This window comes from Misgurnus anguillicaudatus, chromosome 10 (assembly GCF_027580225.2).
Source record: "Misgurnus anguillicaudatus chromosome 10, ASM2758022v2, whole genome shotgun sequence".
Lineage (NCBI taxonomy): Eukaryota > Metazoa > Chordata > Actinopteri > Cypriniformes > Cobitidae > Misgurnus > Misgurnus anguillicaudatus.
Window position 1 is genome coordinate 26235209 of NC_073346.2, and position 15565 is coordinate 26250773.

General features: G+C 36.4%; 2 protein-coding genes across 3 annotated transcripts; one reads left to right on the plus strand and one right to left on the minus strand.

The window, feature by feature from the left end:
- The first annotated feature begins 519 nt into the window (after window positions 1-519).
- On the plus strand, window positions 520-7886 carry LOC129448351 (tumor necrosis factor receptor superfamily member 3). Of its 2 annotated transcripts, none has more exons than XM_055210684.2 (9): window positions 520-840; window positions 949-1020; window positions 1824-1940; window positions 2310-2465; window positions 2885-2978; window positions 4092-4174; window positions 4330-4446; window positions 5568-5690; window positions 7130-7886. In XM_055210684.2, the coding sequence occupies exons 2-9, from the start codon at window positions 978-980 to the stop codon at window positions 7297-7299; spliced, it is 903 nt and encodes a 300-aa protein (XP_055066659.2). In that variant the 5' UTR covers window positions 520-840; window positions 949-977; the 3' UTR covers window positions 7300-7886. The 2 variants fall into 2 exon arrangements, with proteins under 2 accessions (XP_055066659.2, XP_055066660.2); XM_055210685.2 differs by having other exon boundaries at window positions 522-840; window positions 5580-5690; window positions 7130-7884.
- A 2818-nt stretch (window positions 7887-10704) lies between these two features.
- rbp5 (retinol binding protein 1a, cellular) lies at window positions 10705-13897 on the minus strand. Its single transcript, XM_055210687.2, has 4 exons — window positions 13505-13897; window positions 12016-12200; window positions 11783-11884; window positions 10705-11360 (listed from the first exon to the last, which is right to left on the minus strand). The coding sequence occupies exons 1-4, from the start codon at window positions 13578-13580 to the stop codon at window positions 11307-11309; spliced, it is 417 nt and encodes a 138-aa protein (XP_055066662.1). The 5' UTR covers window positions 13581-13897; the 3' UTR covers window positions 10705-11306.
- Window positions 13898-15565: the final 1668 nt, after the last annotated feature.

A 15565-nucleotide genomic window follows, 5' to 3' on the forward strand; every position in this document is an offset into this window, starting at 1 on the left:
TGCTATCGAATCACACAATCACTTGTTATGCATTTCTGAAGGAGGGACTTCATAGAACAAGTATACAGATAAGTAAATTGTGTGGAAAAATACTACGTTTTTTAACACGTGAAACATAAAAAAAATATTTTGCACACTGTGAACACAAAAAACACACACAAACACCAAACACTGTGAACACAAAGCTTCAAAAACACAGAAAGAACAGGACCTTTAACATGAATTAGCACTGGTAATGATGAAAAAAATGTTGTATGTTTGATAATATTTTGCATATTTTTTTGAAACATCAGTTCCAATTTACTGCAAAACAATGAGCCTTCTAAAGTAAATTTTTTGTGTTCCACAAAAGAAAAAAATCTCTAACTGCTTTAAAATTACTTTGAATTGAGTAAATGATAACAGAAATTTTTTGGTGAACTGTTTATAAAGAACAAAAATGTGCAACAATTTGAGGCTTTCAAAATGGTGTTGACACTCTTTGTATTTCTCTAAAAAAGTCTCTTGTGCTGAGGTAACAGGAAGGAAGGCGAGAGAACGCAAGCAAAATGCAGAGGGCGGACAGAGGTAGCGGGGGTTTCCAGTGTGGAGGGCAAAATAAGAGTAACAGAGGGGTTATGAGTGGGTGATGAGAAATGAGCCACAGCTATAGAGAGGAAAAATAATAGATTCCTTTGCCTCAGGTGGATAAACTCAAATACTCAGACGCCGCAGGAGAGAAAGAACAAGAAAGAGTGACAGACCGAAAGAGAGAGTTAGAGAGACAGAAAGTGAGGACAAGAACTAAAAGAAGAAGGGCGGATTGGATTGGCATGACTGAATAATCATCTCAACTCCTTGGTAATTACACAATATATTAAATATAATGTTTCCATAATTGGTTTCTAAGGGGCGTAAGGTTTCAGAATTCATATGACGTTACTAAACTATTCTTCATTCACATGTCAGAAACACGACATCCTGTAAACGAAGCAGATATGAGAGAACCAAAATGTTCAAGTGCAGAAAAATGTCCAAAAGGTAAGAGTTTTGTTTTGTTAGAACTGAGTTTCTGATTGTTTTATATACAGTAGCACATCACATCTGTAGTTACAGTCAAAAGTTTGTCTTCATTACAATGTGCATTTGCGTATTGTATAAGCTTTGAACCCGCAGGTCTGTAATACAAGTCTTATACATTTGAAGCAAAGCAGCTTTCGTTTTATTTGTGTGTGAGAATTAGTGTTTTGCCGACTGATCTTTTTTTCTTTTTGACTACGATGCTTTTATAGTGATGTGAGTTTCATCTGCATTCACTGTAACACAGATTGTCATACAGTTGACCTAAATATGAATCGGAAGTACTGTATAAGTCTTTACACTTTAGTTTATATCAAAGTCAGATCAGCCCACTAAAGTCTGGGTTTAACACAGGAAATCCTATATTGTATCCTAGCTGCAGTGCATTGGTTTTAAATGCCCGGCATTTATCCCTGAACTGCATGTACACAGGACACAGTATATTTCTTTTTAGTAATGATATATACAAATGTTGTTGCATTATGTGTACCCTTTCAAGCAGCTAAGTGGAACATGAACATGTTTTTTGTTGATAATGTACACCTGAGCTTACAGTATTTGATGGCATTTACATTAGGACCTGTTGGTTGAAAGAAATGGCTAAGCATACTGTAGGAAGAAGTTCATCTAATATAAAGAGTGGTATTAGTGTCAAAAAACTGGTCTCTGTACAATATATATTTGTGATGGGATAAAATTAAAAATTTTGTTACCAGCTTTTCAATGTTATGTTTTTAATACTCACGCTTCTCTTCTTTTCTCAGGACATTATGGTTCATGTGATGCTTCGGGAATAAAATGTGAACCCTGCCCAGATGGCACCTACACTGATGTCGAAAACATGATGAACAAGTGTCTACCCTGCAGAGGGTGCTCCAGCAGTAATTTACATTTAATTCTTCTATAGTAAAATTTTTTATTAAAGCTGCAATCCGTAACCTTCTTGTAAAACATAGCAAAAATCTGTTTCAGCTTTAAAACTGTGTACCACAGCGCTAATCTTAAAATAACGATTTATATGTTGAGCTGCCTGATAGGATTTTGCGGGAAAAGTAATTTAACGTAAAGATAAGTGCCTAAAGTAACCTGCAATTGTATGTTTTAAACAGAGGTGGTGATAGAGAGGCAAACGTTATGGATTGCAGCTTTAAATGCTAATTCGTTTTCATCATAATTCGTATTATGATGAAAATGTCAAATAGTGCCACATCCTTTTAAAGAAATAACATTTTTGTTTGCTTGTGTGACAGACAGCAATTTAATCACAGACAAGGAGTGTGAGGCAAAAAGAGACCGGCAGTGCAAATGTGCACCAGGCTTCTACTGCAGTAACCTAAATGTTGGCCACTGTGATCATTGCATTCCTGTAGCTCGCTGCCCTAAAGGACAAGGGGTCATCAGACAACGTAAGCAATCTGCTGTACTTTTGCCTTTTGTTTGTTTCAACTTTCATTTCATCGGCTCTAACTTTAGTCCGTCTATGTGCCATTCAATGTGTTTCTTCAGCTGTAAATATTCTTAAGGCTGATTCAAAGACACATGCTGGCTTTGGGAACCAAGACATTTTACCTAACTGACTATAACAATATAATTTGCTATAATGTCTCCTTAGTCATTTTGGGGTGTTTCACTATTAATTTCATTATTTAATCAGCACGTTGTGTAATTCAATTCAATTTCTATTGACAGCCATAATACAAAAATAGATTTGGGTTGAGTATTTGTGCTCGGAAGATCTGTCAGTCTGGTTTAAACCACTTCTATTAAGTGCTATGAGCGGAATATGTGACAGGTGGGCTGTTAACTTACTGAAATTGTGTTGTAGACACGCACCTGGAAAACACAGAGTGCAGTCCCTGCAAAGAGGGCACCTATAATGATTTGGATGACTACACCTCCAGCTGCAAAAATCATACAAGGTAAGAGTCACTGGCTGTTATATTTAATTATATTTAAGGTGAAAAACATTCACAAACTCACTTTTTGCTCAAATGATCATACAATGTAGACAAAACACAAATGTCCTCAGCAGGCCCACAAATGCACAAAATTTCCACATACACAATGTACAACAGGGACATATGACCAAAGGCCATCAATTGACTCAGAAGAATCAGATGTAATTTGTAAAATTATCACTTGTGAAACTATCACAAGAACCGCGAGTTTCTGAGTCACATGAATGAGTATTTCCATGTCGCATTTATAGACGCAACCAGCACTTCCTGAGACTTATTTACAAAAATGATCCAATTCTTTGTTAAGCTGTTATTACGTAAATGACAAATGATGCAAATGACGTACAGCAATTTGTTCAACTTTTGAACAAGGCTTGTTGTCTTTTACTGTATGTATCCTTATACATCTTTTGTTCAGTTCAGAACTATATTTTCCTTATCTTATATTTTATAACTCTTATTTGACTTAAAAAAATAACAGACAAAGGAGGTATGCAAGCATATAGCACGTATTTAGTCAACCCTACAGGATTTACGTAAATGTTATGATGTCTGATGTCATTCACCTACATAAAATAAGACCACATTGATTTGATTCCATTCAAGAAAAAGTTTAGGGGTTCAAAAGAGAGCGTGTGTGTAGGTGGGTATTGGTTCATATGTCTAAATCTGACACACATATGCCTACTGGTACAAAATATATGAAGAGCTCAAATGCATAACCTTCTAAATGTGTCTGAAACTATTGTATTTTTGCATGGCCCAAGGCTGGGATTAAGCTTATTTGAAGCAAAAGTATTATGAACGTATACTACGTGCCAAGAGCATGCAGTCAATATCATCATCTCATTTTTTTTTATCAATGATTTATTTGTTTTTTCTTGTGAACAAATATTTTGAGGATAACATGCACATCATCTCATTTTTGATGGATGTGGCATTTAGCTTCTTTAGCATCTGAGCTCCTAAAATGTTTCTTACCCTTTTTTCTTAACACACATCTATAGGCCTCAGTCTTAAAATACAAAATTTTAGGCTTATATTTCATTCATCTACCTTTTTGTTATTGAACAGTTGTGACTCTCTGGGTCGAGTCCCAAAGGATCCTGGGACCCCGACAACAGATGCAACATGTGGAGATTTTAAACCACATGGATGTAAGTTTCAACCAGGACTTTCTTTTTAAGTAAAATAACCAAAGTTTGTTTAACAAATTTTACCTCATTGAAAATTAATAAATATATCTATTTAAATAAATTGGGGGTTGAAATTCTTCTATATGACAGCTCATTTTATTGTCATTTTATTTCAGATTGTCATTGGATGTTACCTGCTGGTCTGTGGGCAGGGCTCGTGGTTACTGCCATTTTAATATTTCTGGCCGTTTTAATCATGCGTCGGAGATCCAAACGTCGGTCATCAAAATCAGGCATGTCTTAACTTTCGTTACGATGCCATAAAACAACCATTTTTGACTGAATGGTCCCATGAGCCATCACTGTTAAAAGTGAAAAAGGTTCTTTTGACCAATAACAGATATAAATGAAATGGTTCAGACTTTCTTTGAGGATCCATAAATGCTTTTATGGCATCGCTTCTTTGATGATGGTCCTTTCAAGCACTTTTATTTCTAGCTCATCACAGAATGTCTTTAAAACATCAACTAATGATTGTTGGATGTAAAAACCAAACATGTATTGATGTATACACCTGAATATGTTTCTACGTCCCCCAGTTACTAAATTTCCAGTTACATCTGATTTTTAAACCCTATTAATAAATGATTAAGGTACTGGTCTCACTGAGCTGAGTTAAAGCCCTGCTAAGATCAGATAAAACCTGTAGGTCACAGATAGGCGAGCATCACTTTGCATTGACGTACATTAAAGGGTCCTCATTTATGCACTGTGCAGTGCTGACTGATGGGAAACTCCAAACTCTTGTGTACTCTCGTACACAAACACATGAACATGCAAACACAGGTACATATTTATCCACACATACACAAATTCATACAATGCATCATCATTGCTAAACTGGAGATATCAAAGTATCAGACTGCTAAAATAGTATGTTGTGTATGGTAATAACTCTATGTGTGATGTCACTAATCTGCATCATTGGGACGTAGAGAACACGAAAAGATAAAAACAATCATGCGTGCTTTTACGTCAAGAGCTTTCTGCTCAGTGCACAAGACGCTAAAGATAAATGTGCTGCTGGTAGACCACATCCTTTCAATGATACATACAAACATATATCAATGCGGTGTTGACTGCACAAACGGTTAAAAACTCAGACATATTTGCTAAAAGTGAAACACTGATGGTGAACACTTTTACAAAATGTGTAGTACTGAGATATTTTATTTATCTACTAAAATTAAATATAAATTCTAAATGAATAAAGTAAAAACAATATTATGTGGATTAACATATAGATGTATTACAAAACATGCAAACGTCAATGAGAATTATTGAGAAATCTGTTATCACTTCTACTTAATTAGTTGACTCATGAGCTATCAGATGACTGTATTTACTTTTTTAGTACTTATTTCAGGGTATTGGAGCTGCGCCTCGCCGACACTTCCTCCAGACATCTTGAAATACCCTGCAGACTGTGGTGTTGAGAAACATGATGAGGGTTACAAACTCACACATATTTGTACAGGTAACGTTTACACTCTCTTGTTATTAAGTACTTGAATTCAGTGTCTTTCACACATGCATACAATGCATACATGGTGCCATTTGCTCATACTGTAACACTGCTTTAGATATTAACTCGCAGACAGTAACCTTTAACAGGTCCAAGCTTATTTAGAAAAGCAGAAGTCACATAGTTTATTTTCGCTTCTGTGTCTATTGACTCAGATCTGAATTTAATGATATCTAAGCGAAATCCCCTTAAGGTGAATATTGCAGATAAGATATTGTTTATTAAATATATGCTTTACATAAACATATAAATGTACAGCTCTATTAACATGACATACACAGATATGTATGAGCTACTTAAAAAAAAATGTCATACTTAAGGCAAAGATCGACAATTTACATGTTTGTTCATATTTAAAAATATAGTATGACCTGAAAGTCTGACCTGAAAGCGCTATTCTAGAGTCTTATCAAATATTCCCACAAAAAGCAAAAAATTACAAACAGGAGAGTTTCGATATGAACAGTAATACATTTTTGTGCTATTTCAACAATATGTTTGCGTCAAACGATTACGAAGTTTCCTTTGACCTCTTAAGATCTTATCGTCTCACAGACAGTAGAGTTAACGCCACATTGGCGCCTTCTTTCACTGTATGCCTCTAAGCCTAAACTAATCTGAACTCCTACACATTCCCTCTTGCACATACAGTACAGTAGTTGAGCGTGAGCGAAAGTCTTTGATCTCTTTGATGTCTCAGCTGAAACATAAACTGTTGTAAAACCAGCCATATCAAGACAATAGATTCATTGTTTCCGGTTTGCAAAGTAGGCCACTTTTACTGCTTTCTTAGGATATTGCTGTTATAAGCTCATAAGGCAAGTCTCCAAATAACTGATTACACCTACCTGGACATTTTTTATGGAAATAGGTTTACAACGCTCAAGAGAGGTGTAAACGAAGTGTGAAACGTTTTGAGCTCGTCCACTTTCGACCACATTCAGAGGAAAACACATTTGAGCGGATTGCTTTTGTGGTGTAGACACTCTTGTGGTTAAACCTGTTTGAGCAGCAACAAAAGACCGCCTATACTGCCTATTGATCTGATGTGTGATGTACCGAGCATAATGTTTTTCCATCTGTCCTGAGTTCTAGCGTGAACCCGGTTTTCGGTGCAGTCTGTTTCATTGCTAAAACAAAAGTAGCTGCTCTCTGCCTCTTTCATTTTTGTTTCATTTTGCGAGCGTGCGGAAGCGGTCGCAAATGGACAAATGAGACAGATTAAAACACCACGTGTGAACGGGTTGACCAAAATGCATCTAATACCAGGTCTAAACAGGGCCTTATATAAAAGCCATCGTAATTTAGTCTACTGTATATAGGATGTTTCAAAAACGAAATGTAATGAGTCACCACTGTTCTTTAATCAATTTATGATTTTTCTTTCTCAGTTGAAAATTATCCAGACATGGACTCTGCCACGAAGTGTGATTTGGAGACCATGCCAGTGATGAAAGTGTCTGAAAATTACGTGACTGCAAATGAATATACAGATAGGAACACATGTCACTCTATGTCAATCTATCAGTCACAGCCACAGGAATCTGAATGGCATGAATAATTATTGATATGTTGACTTCTTTCTATTCACCTGACAATTACTGTATATAGACTGTTTATTTTTAGTATTACATGTATGTATATAAGTTTTGCTCCATATGTTCTGGCATTCATACATTTCTTAATTAACAAAAACTTGATTTCAATACTGTATATATGAATAAAAAATGATACCACACATACACAATGTCCTAGGTGAATAAAACCTGTACAGATTTATACAGTTTGTATGATCTTTTCTTAGCAGTAACAAATACACAGAGTCTTATTAACTAATAACTGCATAAAATTAAAGAAATAGTTAACCCCAATTAAAATTAGCTCATATTTTATTAACTTGATAGTTCACCCAGAAATGAAAATTCTGTGATCATTTACTAACTCACATTGGGCCCTATGCACCCAGCGCAATTGACTTTGTCAGTGACGCAGGCAACATTCGTATTTTGCACCGACGCACAGCAGGTTTTTCCCTCCACAGATGCACATCGGCAAACTAGGGAATGAACTTGCGCTCCCTGGGCGGTTCAGCGCAAAAAAGGAGACGTGTTCCGCCGCAAACCATCCCTGATGCTATTTTGCAGTTTCAATAAACAATTGCGCCACTGACCAAAAAAAAAACTAGTTTAAAGTCAGTGGCGAGTGGCGCGTGGTTCATTATGCTATTTTAAGGGTGCATGCTTGACCATAATGTATAGCGTGCACAACGCGCACACACTTGGCTTATCTAATCTACACAGATGCAACAGTTATTTTTGCAAATCATAAATTGTTACAATAAAAAATATTAACACATGAGATAAGGAAAATCATAGTGGTGAGCATTGTGGTGATAGTTTTTATTTATTGTGTGGCTGTGTTAAAAAATTCTCATGCAAATAACGATTAAAATATTTTCATAAGTTTGTTGTGTGGCTGTATTACGTTTATTTTATGTAAATAATAATTAAAAAGTTTTCATAAGAAACCTTATGAACTTGATTTGTAAGTGTACTTTGGGGTTGGACCTTGCTTGCGTTTCTTGGGTCCGATTTCAAAGCCCCCAAACCCTTTCAGCGGTGAGGGTGGACGCAGCGATGTCCTCTGCTGTCGTCAGGTCATGTGTAGGGGCAGATCCACCTCCCGTTACATGGCGTGCCCAATTTATGCTGGCAAGCTTGGGATTCCCCCGTCTCCTGACATCATTGTAGCGCTTGGCGCAACGATGGGGATGCCAGCTGATGAGACAATTGTGGCTATTTCCTCTCACGCCTGTTTAACTTACGCTGATTTGGGTGGGTTTCTTCCTATCCCCATACAAAACAACTTCTTTGTCTTTGACTGCTCTGACTTACAAGAACGTGGGTCTCCTCGGCTGTGAACCGCTCCTGGAGTGCGCCTGGTAAATCCGTCATAATAATAGCAACCCGCCATGGAACTTGCGCTCTTGCGTTTAAAGGGAATGTTGGATAGCGTTCTGATTGGTTTATTTGACGTTACGCCCAAACCACACCTATGAATAATGAACCTACTTCAGACCAACCCCTTATTGATTTGCGCCTGCCGCAAGAGTTATTCCTCCCACCGGGAAAATAGCAACAGCGCCCAAGATCCGCCCACAAAGTCACTTGCGCTTTGCGCTTCGCACTTGCGTTTCAGATAATTAAAATAGGGCCCATTATGTTACAAACCTGAATACATTTCTTTGTTCTAATAAACACAAAGGGAGATATTTTAAGGAATGTTTGTAACCAAACCGTTCATGGACCCCATTTACTTCCATAGTAGGAAAAAAATTCTCAAAATATCTTCCTTTGTGTTAGTAAATATTGAAAAAATTTTCATTTTTGGGTGAACTTTAAGCCATTCTAGATGTACAGTAAATGCAAGTTATACAGTAAATGACGCTTAAAATATATAATTTTATAGTAAAAATTTTTTTTTTAATTCTTACAAAAACTTATCGCTTCAACTTGGAAGTCATTTAATTAACATAGTTTTAAATGGATGGATGTGCTTTTTGTATCTTTAAAAATGGGGCACTATGCAATGCCATTACAAAGCTGGGATAAGTCATATGGCCTAAGATGGCTTGAGGATGAGTAAAATACAGTATGGGCTAATTTTCCTTTTTTGGGGGGATGAACTAAATGAATATTGTGTCATACAGTTCCTAACAGAAGATGGCAGAGGCTTGTCCCATGGTTTCATTATAGTCAATATTGTATGTTTTATTGTTAATATGTTAATATTCATTTCTCTGACAACCCTATCAGTCTGTAAGAGGCACGTGTTCGACAGAGGCGGACACTACTTACGTATTTTTACTTTCTACATAAAAGTACATTTTTAAGTATTCGTATTTTATCAGTGTTTCTTTGGAAAACATACATTCCAAAGCATATTATCATAATTTCATAATTTCAAGTTTTTTGGTTATATTTAATATTTAAGTACATTAAACATCGGTTGTTGTTTTTTTACTTTTACTTAATTAAAAAATTACGGACTTTTGTACTTTTACTGAAGAAAAGAAAAAATACACAATTTTTATGTAATTAGGTATTAAATCAATTTTAATATGCAATATAAAAGAAATACACGGTATGAATTTTTTTTTAGTAAAGTACTCAAGTAGTGTCCGCCTCTGGTGTTCGATTACAAAGCAAGATTTATGAAATTACACCAAAATTCTAATTTTCACAGAGGCCAAACAGCAGATCTCTTCCAGACTGTCATCAACTGTTAAAACAGCAAATAATCTCACTCCAAGCGGTCTCTTATCGCCCCCTGGTGGTAAAATAAGGGCTTTGCAGAAGGGAAATTATTAAAGTTTCATTGCATAAATTAGAGCTTATAAGGGTTTAGGATTTACTTAAATGATGATTTGCTTTTTTGCATACACATATAGGGCCGGTTTCCCGGACAGGAATTAGACTAATCCTAGACTAAAATAAATGTAAGTGCTGTCCAAACTGAAAACAACTTGCACTGACATATTTTAAAATACATCAGTGCCCTTTGTTTTGCCCCAAATTCACACGAGTAATGTTTTTAGTAAGGCATGTTTGTTAAAACTAGTTATATTTTCTAATTAAACTAAATCCTGGCTTAAGGTAATCCCTGTCTGGGAAACCACCCCATAGTGTCTAAGACAACTATTCCCCAGCAAGTCATGATCACAGTTGCATGCAGGGCAGACTAATCAAAGGTAATCTGAGTCTTATGATGCATTATGATGCTACATTGATTACAAAACTATCAAGGTAGCTTTTATCAACACTATGCCCATACAAAAAAAAAAACAGACGTAACACGACACCATTGTACATTACACAACTACCCAAATATACTACTAATTAAACATGGAGTAGTGGAATACTATTACTATTGCTAAGACAAGTAACCACAATTATTTCACACTCACTGGATTTTTATGGTAATATAACATTTTGTATTATATAGTCGACAATAACAAGACATATTACATGACCGTAACATATTCAAGACCATAAACACTTTAGCACTTGGACAATGTTAAACAAATGTAGTGCATTAATCACAAGTCAATCAAAAAGATTCAACAAATCCATTATTTCTAACGTTTTCCAATCCAGTAGCAGAAAACCATACAGTAGATTAAGGAATTGAAATTCAATACTCCAACTGTGCCCATCTGGCTAAATGCAAAAGTACTGGCTGATTATGCAATACTGTATACGTACAATTTACATAAAATACATTTTAGGATTTTCTGAATCCAAACTGAAACTGATACATCTTTACATGACTATCATGAATGTTCACTATGATTCTGAACTTTTTTGTTTATATTTCAAACGTGAGAAAGATGCTTTAAAAGTTGAAACACTTAATGGAGAATGATACAATTAATTCAGTGATGGTCTCTGTTTAAATATTGTTTGCTGGTGATGAAAAACAGATCTCTGTGGCAACGTGACCTCTTTCTGAACCCTGAGCTCGATGGACACGGAGCTCAAAAGCGCTCTTTCTTTCCATTGCCATCCCTCATTCAGCCTTCTTAAAGACTTGCTTGGCGGTGACACCCTGAGCCCTCATCTCCTGCAGAGAGAGAGAGAGAGAGAGAGAGAGAGAGAGAGAGAGCGAGAGAGAGAGAGAGAGAGAGAGAGATCCATTTATAATACGCTCCATGTTGCTCAATGGGGAATATCCCTAAAACTGACTGTACTGCATGTTGCTTTAAATGAAAATAGCTGTTGAATACCAAGCAACCGCAAGAAAGAACACTACAGAGGGAGAGAGAGAGAGAGAGAGAGAGAGAGAGAGAGAAAGTGATTCTTAGTTTAAAAGGATTGTGTTATCTAAACAAGCCCACAAAAGCCCCCCTCTTTTTCATCTTTTTCACTAACAACCATTTTGTTTGGTTTTTATGTTCTGTTGCTGAATGCTAAAACCAGTACTTCACTATTGTACTACATAACATAACAAATATACATAAAACAGTTTAAGCCTTTGTTTCTTACCAAATGAAGAATATTTCCCTCCAGCCAGTGTGTCCACCCTCTGCCCTCTTTCTCTCCGCGCTGCACGCACACCAATTTATCACCATCCCAGTCTACTGTTGTCTGAAACATGTGGAGAACATTATCCATTAGCACCGAACATAATATCCCACAGTTTTCTGTGTGCCTGATGTTAGTTATAAAGGCGCATACTAAAACATCACGAAAGGGGCAATTCAGGAAATTCGACACACCTGACACTTTCGTCCATCAACCGGACCGAGATCCTCTGTGAATTCCTGTCCCAAAGTGAACTCCATGTCAAAGTTCTTAAAGGTAGTGACTGTCTTTATCTTCATGTTCCCAGTCTTCACATCATGCTCAATATGTTTGCTTGGTTTCAGAAGGCAGACGACTTTCCTTATTGCAAAATTAACATCTTTATGTAAAAAATAGTAGAGAAAGAAAACGAGAGATTAACACCATGACATGATGGGAGATGTGTAATGTGTGTCCTTATTAAAATATCCCATGGTTTTATTGTAAAGTGGAGTAACCATTGTTTCTGATTTGCATTACCATTATGGTGTAATACCACCAGTATGATTAAACTATGGTTCCAGTAGTGAGCCAATGGTACATTTGTTGTTACTTCAGTTTTCATCCAAATACCGAAGTGAAACTATGGTTAATGTAGTAAAAAATTGGATCATTTTCTTAAAGGTGCAGTGTGTAAATTTTACCGGCATCTAGTGGTGAGGCTGCGAATTGCAACCAGCGGCTCAGCCCACTGCCCAACCCTCGATTTTAAAATGCATAAAGAAGCTACGATAGCCACCACCGGACAAACATGTCATTGCTGGAGACAACTTAGTAAAAAAGTTTGTCCATTAAGGGCTTCTGTAGAAACATGGCGGCACCAAATGGCGACTTCCATGTAAGGGGACCCTCGGTGTATGTAGATAAAAATGTCTAATTCTAAGGTTATAAAAACATAACGGTTCATTAGAAAAGGTCTTTATACACAACTGATAATACAGTTTTGTATATTATTTTGCATTTCTTTCAAGTGATCCTTCTAAAAATTACACACTGCACCTTTAAGAGTTTATCACCAATGAATATGAGTAATGCACATAGTAAGGGTCTAAGCATTTACACAATCTTCTTAAGGATTTCTTCACAAAGCACAAAGATGCTTACATTGTATTTCATTACAAGAACACAGACGAAAAGAAAGTGAGTCACCATCAGGAAAAAGACTTCTCACTGAGTTTAAAGCGAATCAAAGTTTCCCTATATTTAAAATGTAGTAACCATTCCTTTTTTGCATATTTGTATAAATGGAGGCAATTTTAAAACCATGGTTAAATTTGGAGTAAAACTATTGTTACTTGTTGTATTTGCCACATTAAATTCAATGTATACATTTTATTCTGTAATGTTTGCGTTCCAAAGGGATCAAACCCAAGACCTTTGCCAACTGAGCTCATTAAAAATGGTCCTTAAAGTTTTTTAAGTTCTATCGTTCCTTATAAAAGAACATCACAAAACCTTTTTGTATTAAGAAAGAAAGAAAGAAAGAAAGAAAGAAAGGGCTCCTTTAAGAACCTTTGAGTGAAGAAAAATTAGAAAAAAAATTTTTTTCATGGTTCACTATCCTGTCACCACTACGGACCCTTTATATTTAGGGTCGTACCGTTATATTTCCAAAGTAGCAAAGGAACCAAATAAATTGCTTACCTAAAGCCGCCAGATATGGATCGAAATTCTCCTGGGAAACCATGTGGTAAACGCCAGTATAGTCGGGTTTAGACATCTTTAAAGTGCGAATCCAACTGAAGTGACTGTAGTGTGAACTGTTGCTGTGAACGAGATTTTATCTCGCGTGATCTCTATCAGCGTCTCCAGGCAGCGCTATCGCACACTATTTCATTTGCTTATAAATAGGGCGCGATCGACAGAGTTTCCTACTGTCTCAATGCAAATATTCACAGGAGCTGAATCGCTGGACAAACGGCTCTAGGTTTCCGGGGATCTGTTCCGTGATGTTGGCGGTCGGACAGATATCTGGTTCCAGTTTGTAAGTAACCACAGGGATGTCTTTAACTCCTCCCAAACCAGCTCAAATCCATTCGGAACAAATACACCCAGCCTCCTGCTGAGTTTTGGGACAGCGATAATGGGAGGTACTTTGAGTGAATAGGAAATATTCCGGTGAAAGTTGATGTTGAGGCGAGAGTTTAATCAAAACACACACACACACACACACACACACACACACACACACACACACACACACACACACACACACACACACACACACACACACCACACGTTGTGTTTTCATGTTTTATGGGAACTTAAATTCCCATATACGAATTTTAAATTTAATAGAACGATATTCTCCTCCCACAAAAACATTTCTACATTTTCAAATAAACAATGATTTGTAAGCTGTTGGGATAAAAAGGTCAAAATTACTATTTAGGGACCGTATATCAGGGCCCCCACAAAGCACATATTAAATGCATTTATCTGCATACTAAAAAACAAAAATGTTTTAGGCCCACAGAGAATGACACAACTTATATAAAAAAATATTTATCAGACGCTCTCATCCAAATGGACTTTACAGTGCACTACTGCATGCATTTTATCAGTATGCCTTGTGTGTTTTTATCATTTTATCAGCACCTTTGTGCTGCTTACAATGATTTACCAATGAGCTATACAGACACAGAGTTAGTATGCACCAACTGTTGTAAAATTCATAGATACTATAGTGTTGAACCTTATCATTGGTAAATATTAATGTAAGTATTAATGGCAGTTTATCAATTGATTACAGTTACTACAGAACATTATGCAATCTCCTCACATTCATTTTTTAATCTGCCTCACAACATTGAGAGACCATTTAGGTCTTTCCTAAGGTGCGGAACACATTAATATTCATGACAATTTACACCCAGTTGGCAGAATGGGTTTTACATCTTTTGTAGCAAATAGTCAACTCTACAAAATCCAGTACTCAAAAGTATTGTGAATATATGTTAAATATGCATTACTGGCCTTATTTTAGTAACTTAAAAATATATTTTTTTTACTAACCGCCAGTGGCAGCTCGTGACTGCTCATTCGAGGGGCGCAAATTCAAAATAAGTGTTCGGAGTGTCATGTGTGTTGCTTGCATTTTCCATATGTGTTTGTTGCATCATGTGAACCATGTGCATCACGTGTTTTGTCAAAATAAATGCCTGCTGCACACGTGTCAAAACTGTTTATGATAAAAGAGACGCACACGTTCACAAAATACACGCAAGACACTTCCTTAACAGTAAACTCTGATTACGCATGAGATTATGCGAGTATCTGGCAAACGCGAGCGTCTCTTTTGTCCTTTAAGAACCCTTTAGACGCGTCTGTAGCAGGCACTTATTTTGACAAGACACGTGATGCACATAGGATCACTCGACGCACAAAACACATATTTTGGAATTACGAACCACACACATGATGGGCTACATACATCTTTTGACGAACTTTGCATCGAGCGCCCTCGAAAAAAGAAGTCACCGGCCACCACTGCTAACCACGCATAAACATGATTTACTCAGAGGTACATATAATTATGTTTCTCACATATTATTGTAGCAAGTTTGTGCTAAATACAGTGTAATGAGATTTAAGCTATTAATGTTTATAAGCAAGTTAAAGCAACTAAACAAGCACAAATGTTACACTGTCTGAGAAAACCCAGCTAAAGTCAAGTCGTTTGTTTTCATAAAAATCATTCCACAT